The following is a 15,030-nucleotide window of genomic DNA, read 5'->3' as shown; positions in this document are numbered from 1 at the left end:
ATTTGTACCATCAGATAGCCTTCATATATTTTAATCTGTTGCTCCCCTCCTTGATCCATAGCGAGAGGCAAGTAATAAATACATATAATTATCATTGTTACTGTTGCTATTATTATTATTACTATTATTATTTGGCAACTTCCAAGCAGTGTCACTTTTTGGAGCTGTGCTGTTGTGATCCTGTCCACAGTGATTTCCTTCAAGCCTTTTGCCAGCCCATTTGGATCTGCTCCCAGAGCTGGTTTTCTTTTCCCAGGAGCAATGAATCTCCATTTGTCATTCTTGACATTTCCTCACCTTTTCCCTCGCTTTATCTTCAAATCTGATTTCTCCCTGGAATTGCCAAACATCTATCATCCAAACTTTCTTTTCCCAACCCCAGTTACGGCAGTCATAACATATCCTTATTCTTATTTTCTTTTCTTATATCCAGACTTCCCTCCAGCATGATATACAGTCAGCCCTCGGTATCCACTGATTTTTTTTTTATCCATGGATTCAAGCATCCACAGCTTGAGAATATTTTTAAAAATATATAAATTCTAAAAGTAAATCTTGTTTTTGTCATACATAAGGGGCACCATTTCACTTTATCACTGTATTTGGTGGGACTTGAGCATCCACGGTTTTTGTTATCCATGATGGGTCCTGGAACCAAACCCCAGCGGATACCAAGGGTCCACCATAAATACAAACACAACAACAATAGCAACAATGATGCTGTAAGCCAAGGTGAGTGAACAAGATGATAATCATTAACTATTGTTGTTGCGATTAATGATGCTGATGATTAAGTTGATTCACATTGTCTTACAAAATTAAAACAAATGCTAGTAATATAGCAATAGCAAGTAGATTTCTATACCGCTTATCAGTGCACTTAAGCACTCCCTAACCGGTTTACAATGTGTAAGCCAATTGCCCCCAACAAGCTGGGTACTCATTTTAGCAATCTATGGAATGATGTAAGCCTGAGCCCCTGAGATTGAACTCACAACCTTATAGCTGCAGTACCAGCATTTAACCCATTCCAAGAAAAAGCATGCTGCTTATATATGCATGCACCTTCTTGACAATATCATATGTAAGACCATTGGGTCTTGGGCAAGTGCCAACATCTTCCCAACCCCAGGCACAATCCCAGCAGCTCACCTTCCTTGGATGCCGTCCTGAGATTGGACTCCTCTTCCTCTTCTTCCTCCTCAACCTGTTCATGCCCTGACTCTCCTTGTGCATTTCTGGCCAGGGAGCAATTGGAGAAGCCAGGGCTGGGGCCTCTTGTGGTGATCTCCTTGAGGCACTGGATCAGGCCCTGGAGGGGGCTGCCCTCAGTTGCTGCCTCTGTCCAGAGAAAGACCCACAACAGGGATGTCAGCAGTCAAGCCCTAGAGCTCCTGTGTGTCAAATCCAGAACTTGGATTGTAACTCCTAGACTCAGGTCCAGGATGAGGAGGTTGCCTTGGAATGCATCCATGCTACACAGTTATACTGCTTTGGTACCACTTTAATGGCCATGGCTTCCATCCTAAAGGATCTGTAGTTTGGAATTACTTATTTACGTTATTTATATCCCGCATTTCTCTCAAAATGAACCCAAGGCTACTCACAGTATGAGTTGAAAAATAACATAGAATTATAGGAATGGATAATATGTCGCTGTATGCCTTCAAGTTATTTCCTAAGCTGAACCTATCACAGTGTTTTCTGGGCTGAGAGTGTGTGCCCAAGCTCTGGGGTGATCTTATATAGGAAGATATGGGGGCTGTATACACAGGCAGCGGGATGCCGCCCCTTTTTGCCCTGGATTGGGGCCGTGGCAACCGCACACTGCATCTTCTACAGGGAGCAAAAGGAAGCTGCAAAAGTGGTGCCATAGCCACGATGGGGCGGCATGATGATGCCCCTTCTGTGCTGCACCATTTCGGTGGTGCGCTGGAGTCAAACCATGACACCGTGCGCTCTCTAGAAGGATGTGCGGCATCATGGCATGATGGGGCGGAGTCACAGCATCCAACGTGTGGATGCTGCACCATGGCTCTGCCCACAGGCCAACACAAAGTGCCAGTCTGTATTGGACCACAGTCTTCCAGATAAACTGCACCCAAGCCAATTTGGGCAGGTACTTAGAATTCTGTTAGAGAATTCTAGGGGTGGAGACCACTAGCAGAAAGAATTATAAGTACTTCTCACAAATCTACCAATCTCAGGCTATCACAGGATGGAGCCATGGGTGCTAAAGTGGTATGAAGTTGCTATAAGTGAACAGTGTGGACCTCCTCATCCCAGCACAGAGGGATGCAGGTTTTAGAACACACACAAGACACACATACCTCTTCCAGGACCTCTCCTAGATTTTGAAGCAGTTGGTGCTGGTGGAAAGAGCCTCTTACCTTTTTCTCTTGAGTCTGTGTTGGTCTGTATGTCCCATTCCCCTTGCTTTGAGTTGTCCGGAGTTGCACTGCTAGAAAGTGGCTTTGAAGACCCTCTTGTTGAAGTCGCTGCCCCTTTCTTTTCTGCTATAGGAGGCAAACCGAGAAAACGCATAACCTTCAACTCTTTGGTTTCAGAGCCAAAATCTTCTGCCCTGCTCTGCGAGTCACCATGTGTCTGTGCCTTCCCTGGGAGCAGGGAAAGAGGCAGTGGGCTTTGCAATGCAGGTGTGTGGGTATGGGTGTGTATGCATGTGTTTGTGCCTTCAAGGGAGCAGGGAAAGAGGCAGTGGGCTTTGCAAGGCAGGCAGGGCCGATGTGGGCTTTGTCATTTACATCCTTTGATACATGCCCCTGAGTTGTACCCTTGACTTATCCACGGATCATATTAAAATCCAAAAATTTGGCCCCAAAACCTTCCCTCGACTTATACATGAGGTCCGACCATCATCTTGAGGGGGAGAGAGGCCTCCGAGAGAGAGTAGACCATCCATTAAGAAGCCAAGTCCTCCCTCCAGTCCATCTGCCTTGGTCCAGGCCTTGGAGGTAGAGAAGAAGTGCTGGACCTCATCCCCTTCCCTGCCACCACTCCCTTCTCTTTTTGTGTCGTGTCTTTTTAGATTGTAAGCCTGAGGGCAGGGAACTGTCTAACTAAAAGTTTGTATGTACAGCGCTGTGTAAATTTATAGCGCTTTATAAATAAAGGTTAATTATAATAATAATAGCTAGCACATGAGTATATACGGTAACAATGCTCACCTTCAGCAGGGGGATGCTGTACTCCCAGGTTGCTGCACACCGCCTCAATTTCTCCAAAGGAGTCCTGGGTTGGTGTGGTGGAACAATTCCAAGTACTAGTTGCTGGTGTTGATGTATTTCTTGGGCAGTGCTCTGGATCACTGTTGTTTCCTCCTAGAGCTTAAGCAAAAGAAAGATACTCTCTACAGAGTCAGTAATGGGATCCTGTCCAAAACCCTTGATGTGTTCGCCTTAGGGTTGCCAGAAGTCAGAAATGACTTGAAGGCACACAACACACACACACATGTGCAAGTATTCCAAAAGTCAAAAAAAAAAAAAAATGCAATGGGCCCCACCTCCAAGAAGATATTTCATTAGGTATATATATATATGCAAATAGAGTACAGATATTCCAGAATCCAAAAACATCCAAAATCCAAAACACTTCTGGTCCCAGTTTGGATAAGTGAGACTCAACCTGTATTCTGATACTGGAATTTCCGGGAGAGGATGGGGATCTTGATTCATGTCAGAATAAAAAGAAAATGCCATCACCATTTCCAAGAGCATGTTTACAAAATCCTCTCACTCCAGGCTCCAGACCAAAGTCAGCATTGCAAAAAGCCACCTCTGCCTCACTTACCTGGAGGACATAATCCAGCATTCCCTGCCTCGGGTCCCCTGTACACTCCATGCTGCCAAGTGTCAACAGGTCTGGCAGGAGGAACGTGGGAGCTGAGCATTTGGCTCACAGCAAGGCCCTTCAAGCAACTCTCCTGGCCATAGAGTGGGGAAGCCGAGGGCAGCCGTGGGGCAGGGAGCCTCCTTTCCTCCAGCCTCTCATCCTCAGAAGAAAGGACTATCGGTGGACTCCTCTCCATCCTCCGGGACTCCATCTCCTTTTGTCTAACAACTTCGTCCGCCCCAGTTCCTTGGTATGTCTCTGGGAAAAACAGATATACATAAATTTGAACACACTCCCTTGGAGAGTGGTAGAATCTCCTCCTTTGGAGGTTTTTAAACAGAGGTGGTTGGTCATCTGTCAGGGGTGCTTTGAGTGTGAGTTCCTGCATGGCAGTATGGGGTCTCTGGAGCAGCAGGAAAAAAACTTGCTCCCTTTTCTATGTGACATCCCTTCAACTATTTAAACAGGGCTACCATATCACCTTTTAACCTTCTCTTCCCCAGGCTAAACCTACCTAGCTCCCTAAGTTGCTCCTCATAGGGCTTGGGAGGTTTCCAGACCTTCCACCATTTTGGTCACCCTCCTCTGGACACCCTCCAGCTTGTCCACATCCTTCTTGAATTGTGATGCCCAGAACTGGACACAATATTCCAGGTGAGGTCCAACCAAAGCAGAATACAGTGGCACTATTACTTTCCCCAGTCTACAAAAACATGCATCTGAGGAAGTAGGCTGAAGTCTACGAAAGCTCATGCTATCAACTACTTTCTTTCAGTTAGTCTCAAAGGTGCTACAAGATCCCTTTGCATACTGATTCCATTAGCCTAGACACTACATTCCCACTGATGCAGTCTAGGTTCATACTGACTTTTTGAGCTGCTGCATCACACTGCACTCATCTTCAGCTAAGATCCCCAAATCCCTTTCACATGTATTGCTGTCAAGCCTGGCTTCCCCCATCCCATATCTGTGCATTTCATTTTTACAGAACAGGTGAAGTGTCCTACATTTCTCCCTGTTCAAACTCCCTCAGCCAAATTTAATTTGTTACGGTCATTTTGAGTGGATCCATACATGTCATCCTGAGACCTGCCTTGGCCATGGTCCGACCAGGTCCTGGTCCGGAGGCTCTGCTGGACCTTGTCAATTTCACTCCAGTTGGAAGTAAAAGCAAAAACGTTCGGTGTATTGAGGTAACTCGGCCTTTGGATAGGGATCTCTTTCAGGCAATTCATCAGTCTGTGGAGGGGAGAGCTTTCTGCATTGGCTTCCTGGTCAACAGAGTCAGAGATGCAGCTTGTGGGACACAGCGGGAGGTTGCTGGAAGCACCACCACCTAGGAGAAAGTCAAATACAACCTGACCAGAATGTTTACCTCACAGGAATCCCTCCCTGTGAACGTGGGTGAGCAGGTGCATGATTATTTTTCTCCGTTTCGCCTCCATTCTCACATGTATGATCGGTGGGAATGCAGAAAACAAGGCCTTCTCAGTGGCTGCTCCCTGACTCACTCTCCTAACTACTCAAACCCCTAACCATACTCTGACTAACTAATCTTGACAGACAACCCTGACCAATTATCTTACACCAAGCTTACTCAAACCTCCTTAGACAATCCATCAATCACCACTCGATCCTAACACTCGATTCTTTCCGTTCCCCCCAACAGATCTTTACATTATAACATTTACTACACAGTGTATACACATCTATATGCTCATGGCATCCTGATACACCACACATACTACAGTGGACCCTTGTTATACACTGGGGTTTGGTTCCAAGATCCCCCATGTACAACAAAATCCGTGGATCCGCTCAAGTCCCATTAAATATAATGACATAGCAAAATGGTGTCCCTTATAAAAAATGGAAAATCAAGGTTTGATATTTGAAATTTATACTTTTTTTGAACGTTTTCAAACCATGGATGCTTGAATCTGTGTATAAAAAATCTGTGTATAAGAAGGGCTGACTGTATAACATTGGTTAACGCACAGCTTCATGAGGATGCTCTTGGCCAGTTTATCATATCTTCTTTCTGGTTCCCAGGCTGCACACAACCCATGCCAAACTCCCCTTCACTATTATTCATATGGTCATCCACACACTCCAGCTATAGAGAACATCTTTCCTCCTGCCTTTGTCCCTCAACATCCACAGTTGTTGAACTTGTCACCTGACCACCAGACCCATACGTTTTGCATTTCTGTGCCTTTTCATATGCTTTGATTGTGATTTCCTGCATGGCAGAATGGGGTTGGACTGGGTGGTCCTTGCGGTCTCTTCCAACTTCATATTCTATGATTCTAAAGGTCCTTCCTGGGCACCAGTTTACTCCATGCATCTGATGAAGGAGACCAAGTCTACAAAAGCTTACACTGCAATTTCTTTTGCTCAGCTAGTCATAAAGGTGCTACAGTATGCCTTTGTATACATAACTATACTTTACCTTACTATATAGCTAATACATATTCAGAGGTAGCCATGTTGGCCATATCTCTCTCTCTCTCTCTGGCTTTGCTTCACGAACGAAGATTCAAGAAGGAATCATCTCGCGCTTTGTACAAGCGCGTTGGTGACTAAAAAGGCCAATCCGGGATAAACAAGTCCGGTTGCAGAAAGCACAGTGGAAAGTCTCCTTGGGTGATGTTTCCGGGTTGCGGTTCTTTCTGCGTTGTCGTTTCTCTTCAAGACTCATTTGCCGTGAGCTTTTGAAAGAGGCTGCAGCATCGTGGATAGTGCATCTCCATGCCTCCCGATGCAAGGCCAGGGCAGACCATTGTTGGTAATCAATTTGGCCAAGCCTGAGATGTTGTTTCAGGGAGTCCTTGTATCTCTTCTGTGGGGCGCCCCTCTTACGCTCTTGACCCATTGCGAGTTCACCGTAGAATACTTTTTTGGGAGGCGATGGTCCATATAGCAAAGTACAATAACATCAAAAATCCACAAAACAGTGATGCCTTTAATCGGCAAACCAAAATACACAAAATACACAATGCAAGCTTCCGAAGCTCCACTGGCTTCTTCATCAGGCAAAGAGGAGGAAAAAATAGATGTTATTTTGGATTTTGATTTGGATGTTATTGTACTTTGCTATAAATTTTGTGCATTTTGGTTGACTGATTAAAGGTATCATTGTTTTGATTTTAGATATCATTGCAATGTATCTAATACATGGAACAAGATTTTCAAGCTAAGTCCAGAACATTACAGACCCCAACTACCACCAGCTCCCTAGATAGTGCCATCAACACTGAGGAATGCTGGGTGCTGCAATCCAACAGTACCTTGAAAAGGGCAAGATTCCAATTTCCTCAGTTAAACCCAAATAAAGAGATTTGATTTCCCTTTCCATGAATGAAATATAGAGCAAAATAACATATACATACTCTATTTTTATTTTTCTTGAGAAACCTGGAGTGGTTATGAAGGAGCAGCTGTGCCACGTTCCCTCAGATATTTATCCCAGGACCCACAGTTTGCTCTCCATTCTTTTTCTTACCTCTTTTCCATGGCTTCTGGGATGTCATTTCTGTTCCCTTCAGCTTCTGGACACATACGTTGTGTGCTGCAACAACTGAATTTCGAGTTGGATTTCGATTTATAGGAATCTCTTTCAGGCAGTTCTCCAGGCCTTGAAGAGGTGGGATCCCAGAGGGTCTTGGACCTGTTTGGGAAAAGGTGAAAATCCCTGGTCAGAGAGATATTTACTGTATTTATATTTACTTATCTCTTTCTTCATTTACATTCCTCCTTCTCCTTAGAGATGAGACTTAACGGCTTACAAAAATAACCGATAACTTGCACTGGAGGACCTTGAGATTCCTAGAGAGATGTTATCTTGAGTAAAAAAAATTAATGTTTTATTATTTGCAGCTTTCCCACTTTCCTGGGGATCCTGCACCCCTAACCCCAGCAAATATGGAGGGGAGGGCCCACTGCCTCTGGAAAGGACCACAAGGGTCATCTAGTTCACCCCACTGCCAATGGAGGAATCCACAAAGTGAACCATCACACTTCCAGTTCTCATCTTACCTCCCTCCTTTGCTGACCATTCCCCACCTTCTGGCTTGTGATATCTGTCGGAAGAGCTGGCAACAGTGGAGCTGACGGCTGGCAAGAAGATCTGGTTATTTGTAGTCCCCGGAAGCTCCTCCAGGAAGTTCTCCAGGCCCTGTAAGGGAGTGCTGTTATGGCTAAGACCTATGGAGATGAGGCAAAGGAAAACATGCATCAGAGCACTGAAGCGGTTCCAGAGGTGTAGTTCAGCAGATGAGGCGCAAAACGAAAGCATTGACTCCGCAAGTAAGATTTCTAAACCTCTTTGTGAAATTCAGACCCCTAATTTCTAGCATTGAATAGAAAGAGACATTGTAAACTGTTCAAATCTAGAGCTCTTTTATTTGCTCTGTCTGCATTCCCTGGGTCATTCTGCAGGCCCCATTCCTTTGAGTGCCTAAGCTGTGCTTCTTCGAATTATAGAGTTGGAAGAGACCTCAACGGTCATCCAGCCCAAACCCATTCTGCCATGCAGGAAGACACAATCAAAGCACCCTCAAGAGATGGCCATCCAGCCTCTCTTCAAAAACCTCCAAAAAAGGAAACTCTACCACACTCCAAAGCTGCGTCTTCCACTGTCAAATAGCTCTTACTCTCAGGAAATTCTTCCTAACATTGGGGTGGAATCTCTTTTCCTGTAGTTTGAATCCATTCCTCTGTGTCCTATTCTCTGGAGCTGTAGAAAGCACATTTGCTTCATCCTCAATAAGACCTTCCTTCAAATACTTAAACAGGGCTATCATATCACCTCTTAACATCCCCAGCTCCCTAAGGCATTCCTCATAGGGCTTCATGGTTACCAGACCCTTCACCATTTTGGTGGCCCTCCTTTGGACACATGGCTCCAACTTCTCAGCATCCTTCTTGAATCGTGGTTCCCAGAACTGGACACAGTATTCCAGGTGGGGCCTGATGAAAGTTATGCTCAACTAAAGTCTTAAGTGACATTGGTGCAATGAAGGAACACTTCACTGGAGGAGAAGAATAATTGTTTGGAGGATAATGCCTTCTTTCTTTTTCTTTTTTTGCTGAAAGCCAGAATGACACAGAGGTTTGAGTGGGCTCTGGAGATCAAGGTTCGAATCCCCATTCAGCCATAGAAACCCTCTGGGTGACCTTGGACAAAACACACTCTCTCAGCTTCACAGGATGGTAAAGGCAAACCCCTTCTGAACAAATCTTACCAAGAAAAGCCCCATCTTGGGGTTGCTGTAAGTAAGAAATGACTTGAAGGCACACAGCAGCAACAACAATGTGCTTTTAAACTGATTTAGCTTAAACTGAAGAGTTTTGAACAGAAATGTTTATTTGATTTTAGCAGTACTTTGTGCATGGAAAGCAGGAGGATTAACTCACAGAAAAGGCAGTCAGTCTCCACATCTGCAGCTCTGACTTTTGTGGATTTGATTCTTCATGGATTTGATTAATGTGTTCTCTCCAGGAGTCTCTAGGTCTTCCAGTGTGACTCTATGGCCAACTTTCACCAGATGTTGCACTGGAGGACCCAGAGCTTCCTAGAGAGAACACTTCTCTAGACATTTGTAGGTACTCCAGCACAATTCTATGGTCAATTTCCAGTGGAAGTTGATCACAGAGTTGCACTGGATGACCTAGATTCCTAGAGAAGTGTTCTCTCAGATTAAAAAAACAGAATTTTTTATTTGCATTTTTCCACTTTTATGGGGGTCTTGCACCCCTAACTCCAATGAATGTGGAGGGCCCCCTGTATAAAACATAATGTGGAAAGTCAACTGCAATTCTGCTTGATGCTAAGAGTGGAAGAGCAGCAATTGACTGGCATTAAGAGGGACCAGTGGGGGAAGCAGCTTGTTCCCACCTTCCTCCTTCCTGGTCCACCTCACTTGCTCTGGCGTCCATCTGTGTCCATCCAGGGAACTGCTGAAGCAGGAACTGACCGCTGGCGAAGAGGGCTGGGTGGCTGTCATCGTCTGAGGCAGGTCTTTCAAACAATGCTCCAAGCCTTGCAAAGGTGTGCTGTTGCAGCTAATTCCTAAGGGAAAGCATAATTTATTTTATTTGATATATCCAACTTTCAAAATATATCATTGCTTCTTGCTGTGGATTTTCAGCTCTTGCAGCAAATGCAGGCGAGACGTCAGGAATAAATTTCTCCAGAATGCAGCTACACAGCTGGAAAAACCCACAGCAAACAACAGGTGCCTCATTCTCACATCGCAGGGACCACAAGTGAAGGCAGATACCAATGATGCTGCGAAAAGAGCTGAAAACCCACAACAAAGGGTGAGTTATTTGAATGCGGGTTAAGGAGGGGAAGCCTTCCCCGATTAAATATCCTGTGGGCCTCCCTCCTCTTCCGTGGCCATGAGGTTGGGCTAAGGGGCTTTTTATTGTTATTTTTAAGGATGTTGCTGTTATATGTTTTTAACCTTTGTATTTTGATTGCACTTGTTGCATTTCTGTAAGCCGCCCTGATCGTCTGGAAGGGCGGGATACAAATAAAAATTTTATTATTTTTATTTATTTATTAAACTGGGTACAGATACTGTGAAGACAGTTCACACCCAATTCAGGGTTTTGTCTTCAGGGGTTTTCTTGGCAAGATTTGTTCAGAGGAAGTTGACTTCCCTGGAAGTTGAGAGAGTGTGACTTGTCCAAGGTCACCCAGTGGGTTTCATGGCTGAACTGGGAATCAAACCCTGGTCTCCAGAGACATAGTCCAATGCTTAAACCATTACGCCATGCTGGCTCCTCACTGGGGGTCTTGGGGCCAGAAAAACAGCCCGGGGGGGGGGAGTCCATTTCACCCAGTCATGTTCAGCCCCTGCCCACCAGAAACCCATCTCCATCTCTCACCTTCCTCCTTCCTGGACCACCTCCCTGCCTCTGGCGTCCATCGGTGGAGCCCATCTGAGGAGCTACTGAAGGAGCTGACGGCTGGGGAAGAGGACTGGCTATGTGACCTCAAGGGGGGCTCCTTCAAGCACCTCTCCAGCCCTTGCAGTGAGCCACTGTTTTGGCCAAGCCCTATGGAGGAAAACAGTGTAAAACATTTATTGCTCACCGCCATCAGCCATTGCAAATGCCCACCAACACAGGCATGGACAGAGAGGACTGAAAAACAGAGATGTAGCTATAGGCAAAATGAGGGCATTCCTCCCCTAAATAGAAGTTCTGCCCTCTAAAGAAATCTCCTTCAGTTCCCAAATTTCCAGCATGGCAGAGAGACATTCAAAATTATTCTGGTCAATAATTGTTGTGTTTGCTGCATTTCTATCACTTGCATTCCTTTTGCATGTCCCTTTTCTTTGGATACAAAAACTGTACAGTCATCCCTCCACATTTGCAGCTTCGACTTTTCCAAATCTGATTACGGAATTCGTGAATTTGATTAATATGTTATCTCTAGGAATCTCTAGGTCTTTTATATTTTTTCTGAGTTTTTCAGGCTATGAGGCCATGTTCTAGAAGAGTTTGTAAATTTAGACACCACTTTTGACAACTACCTTGGCTCAGTGCTAGGGAATGCTGAGAATTGTAGTTTGTTTTGGTAGGTCTCTGACAGAGAAGGAAACCACAATTCCCAGGATTCCCTAGCATTGAGCCAGGGCAGTTAAAGTGGTGTCAAACTGGATTATTTTTGCAATCTGTTTTGGCACTCAGTCATGCTCAAAATGGAGGGCATCTGGGAATTCTTCTTAGACAGAAGATTGAAATGTAGGAGAAGTCCTGGAAAAGAAAAACGTCTGGCATGAGGCCTGATCAGGTCAGAGATAATATATTCTCTCAAGGGACAATGGGGTAAGGTAGGGAAGGAAATCTGTTCCACAGGAACCCAATTATATTATATTATATTATTATATTATATTATATTATAAAACATGGAGGAGTAGCTGTGTTGGCCATTTAACAAATGCAAACAAAAATCCATCAGTGATACCTTTATTGGCCAACTGAAATGCACAGTATACTTGTTGCAAGTATGGAGCTTCAAAAGCTTGCAACAAGTGTATTGTGCATTTCAGTTTGCCAATAAAGGTATCACAGATGGATAACTGTTTTATTTTATATTATTCATAACCTGCCTTTCTCCCAATATGGGATTCAAAATGGTGCTTGGCACCAATCCCAAGCTGCCCTACCATCTTCCTTCCTTGTCCATTTCCCCCTCTCTGCCATCCATCTTGGGAGTCTGTCCGGGGAACTGCCGATGGAGGAACTGATGCCCGGCGAAGACGGTTGGCTCGGGGACGCATTTGGAGGGACCTCCTTCAGACATTGCTCCAGGCCTTGCAAGGGATTGCCAAGTCCTAGAGGGAAAAGGGCCCAGATATTATTAGTATGATTATGATATTATTATTATTATTATTATTATTATTATTATTATTATTAGCTTTATTTATAACGTGCCGTAAATGTACACTGCACTGTACAAAACCAGGTAAAATCAAAAATATATAAAAGCCTGCCTTTGGCGTACAATCTAGAAGTTAAAACAACAAATTAAAAACATCATAAGAAACAAGTAAAACAACAAATATCCAGTATTGAATCAAGCATCAGAACAACCAGGTCACAATCACAGACTCCCTGGGAACGCTTCCCTATATGGTCTTTAACTCGGCTTTAAAGCTGGTTAGAGACATGTTGAGTCGGGCTTGTAAGGGGAGGAGGTTCCAGGAGTGGGGGGCAGCAAGCGAGAAGGGACGAATCTGGGACGGGGCCGTGGAAATCCTGGGCTGGGACAGGAGACCCTGGCTACCAAAACGGAGGGAACAAGTGGGGATGTAGAGAGAAAGAAGTTCAGAGAGATAGGGAGGGGCCAGCCCATGTAGGGCTTTAAAGGTGAGCAGGTGAAGCTTATACCGAATGCGGAAGGGAAAGGGGAGCCAGTGAAGGGATGACAACAGGGGGGAGACATGGTCATACCGGCAAGCGAGTGAGATGATAGGAGCAGCTGAGTGCTGAACTGAAATCAATGGGTGGAGGTGAGAGAGAGGGAGCCCTGCCAAGAGAAGGTTGCAGTAGTCGAGAGACCACTAGGGCATGGACCAAGGTCTTTGCAGTAGAAGCAGAGAGGTATGGATGGATTTTGGAAATATTATAGAGGAAAAACTACAGACCTTGGCCGTGGCCTGGATCTGAGGGATAAATGATAGAGAGGAGTCGAAAATGAAACCAAGACTGCGGGCTTCCTGAACCGGTTGAATAGAGATGTTGTCGACAGAGATAGAAAAGGAATATTGAAGGGTGGGCTTAGGAGGGAAAACAAGAAGCTCCGTCTTGGTCATGCTGAGCTTCAAGCGCCAATGGCACATCCATTGGGAGACAGCTGTCAGACAAGATGAAACTTGCTGCTCAAATCCTGGTGAAAGGTCAGGGGTGGAAAGATATAGCTGGGTATCATCAGCGTACAGATGATAAGAGAAGCCGAAAGAACTGATAAGTTTACCGAGAGACAGTGTGTATAGAGAGAACAGAAGGGGACCCAAGACAGAGCCCTGAGGAACTCCAACAGATAGGGGAACAGAGGACGAAGTCTGGCCGCCCGAGACCACTGCAAAAGATCTATCTGACAGATAAGATGTAAACCAATCGAGAACGGAGCCCAAGAAGCCGAGGTCAGAAAGTAAGTCAACTAAAAGACAGAGGTCCACGGTATCGAAAGCTGCAGAGAGATCGAGGAGGACAAGGATAGAGTAAAGGCCATTCGCCTTGGCCTGCAGGAGATCATTCGAGATCTTGGTGAGGGCCGTCTCTGTGGAGTGCCATGGGCGGAAGCCAGACTGGAAGGGGTCCAAAATGGAGTTGGTTTTGAGAAACCCAAGACAGCGAGAATGATATCTATTTATATCCCACTTTGTTCCCACAGTTGAGATGCAAAATGGCTTACAAATTAAAAAAAATACAATTCACAATACAATACTTAACAATTAACGAAACAATAATCAATGCAGCACAATTAAGATCAACATGAACATGTTGGGCATGGCTCAAATCTCAGAGAAACTCACAAGTACAATTTTTGAACCGAGTTCAGAATATGTCTAGGAACGTGTCTCATCCTGTCTTGGCCCTGAAATACGTCTGTGATGACTACAGTAGTAGTTTCCACATCAGTGGGGCAGCTTTGAGTTTTAGGCATTATTTAGACATTATAAGTCGAGGTGTTCTCTCAGGAAAAAAAATATGTTTTTTTTTAATTTGTGGTTTTTCCACATCCATGGGGGTCCTGCGCCCCTAATCCCAGCAAATGTGGAGGGTCCACTGCAGGGGTAGGCAACCTGCGGCCCGCGGCCCGCGGGCCGGATGCGGCCCGGCGAGGCCTTGGGACCGGCCCCAGCCCGGTCCTGCCGCCGATTGCCACCGGGGCCTTTGGGGGGGCAATTGTCTATAGAAGCCTCAGAAACATGCATTTATACTAACATTTTTTTAAAAATCAGCAATTTTTTTTCATGTCCTCAAATTTTTTTTAAAAAAGTGCCCTCCATTTGAAAATTTTGTCCTACATTTGTCCTGGTTTATTTATATATTTAAATTTTTAAACAAATTATTTAATTATTTATTTTTTGGCTTCGGCCCCCCCAGTTGTCTGAGGGACAGCAACCCGGCCCCCAGGTCAAAAAGGTCGCCTACCCCTGGTCCACTGTATTTCCAAGCTGCGGATGCAGAATCCATGGATATGGAGGGCTGACTGTACCAGCATGACTGCCATTGATGGGAAAACCCCATAGAAGTACAATCATGAACTCAAGCTAAAGTCACAATTTTTGAGAAACCAGCTGCCACTGAAAGGTCCTGGGTGCAAATCAAATGTGGCCCCCTTACCACAGCCTGTTACCACAGGTGATGTGGGGCAATGGGTTATCTTCTCTGGTGTCGCCCATTCACTGCGCAGGTCTGGGGAGAAAGAGAAAGACAGGATGAGTCCAGGGCTCTTATTCATTTGCAGAATGTCATCCACATGATGCAAGAGGTCTCTTTGGTCTAATGTAGATTGTAGAAATAATGCAGTTTGACACCACTTGTAGTGCTATGGCTCCATCCTAGGGAATCTTGGGATGGGTAATTTTACAAGGTCTTTTTTTGAGCCTTCTCTGCCCAAAGGAGTGCTGATGCCTCACAAAATTACAAATC

At 45.0% G+C, this 15,030-nt stretch overlaps 1 protein-coding gene across 1 annotated transcript in view; it reads right to left on the bottom strand.

The window, feature by feature from the left end:
- The window catches only part of LOC121933469, a 43,030-nt gene that overhangs the window by 4,589 nt on the left and 23,411 nt on the right, over positions 1 to 15,030 (bottom strand). Inside the window, exons 15-25 of the mRNA XM_042473248.1 lie at positions 14,722 to 14,793; positions 12,036 to 12,203; positions 10,750 to 10,920; positions 9,752 to 9,925; positions 7,891 to 8,058; positions 7,358 to 7,522; positions 4,946 to 5,188; positions 3,811 to 4,110; positions 3,189 to 3,347; positions 2,391 to 2,516; positions 1,153 to 1,341 (exon numbers count right to left, since the gene is read on the bottom strand). Of these exons, the coding sequence (XP_042329182.1) occupies positions 1,153 to 1,341; positions 2,391 to 2,516; positions 3,189 to 3,347; positions 3,811 to 4,110; positions 4,946 to 5,188; positions 7,358 to 7,522; positions 7,891 to 8,058; positions 9,752 to 9,925; positions 10,750 to 10,920; positions 12,036 to 12,203; positions 14,722 to 14,793 (1,935 nt within the window). The remainder of the gene's footprint in view (positions 1 to 1,152; positions 1,342 to 2,390; positions 2,517 to 3,188; positions 3,348 to 3,810; positions 4,111 to 4,945; positions 5,189 to 7,357; positions 7,523 to 7,890; positions 8,059 to 9,751; positions 9,926 to 10,749; positions 10,921 to 12,035; positions 12,204 to 14,721; positions 14,794 to 15,030) is intronic.

This window comes from Sceloporus undulatus, chromosome 6 (assembly GCF_019175285.1).
Source record: "Sceloporus undulatus isolate JIND9_A2432 ecotype Alabama chromosome 6, SceUnd_v1.1, whole genome shotgun sequence".
In the NCBI taxonomy this organism is placed as follows: domain Eukaryota; kingdom Metazoa; phylum Chordata; class Lepidosauria; order Squamata; family Phrynosomatidae; genus Sceloporus; species Sceloporus undulatus.
The sequence above is the reverse complement of the archived record's forward strand: the minus strand, read 5'-3'. Positions and strand labels throughout refer to the sequence as shown.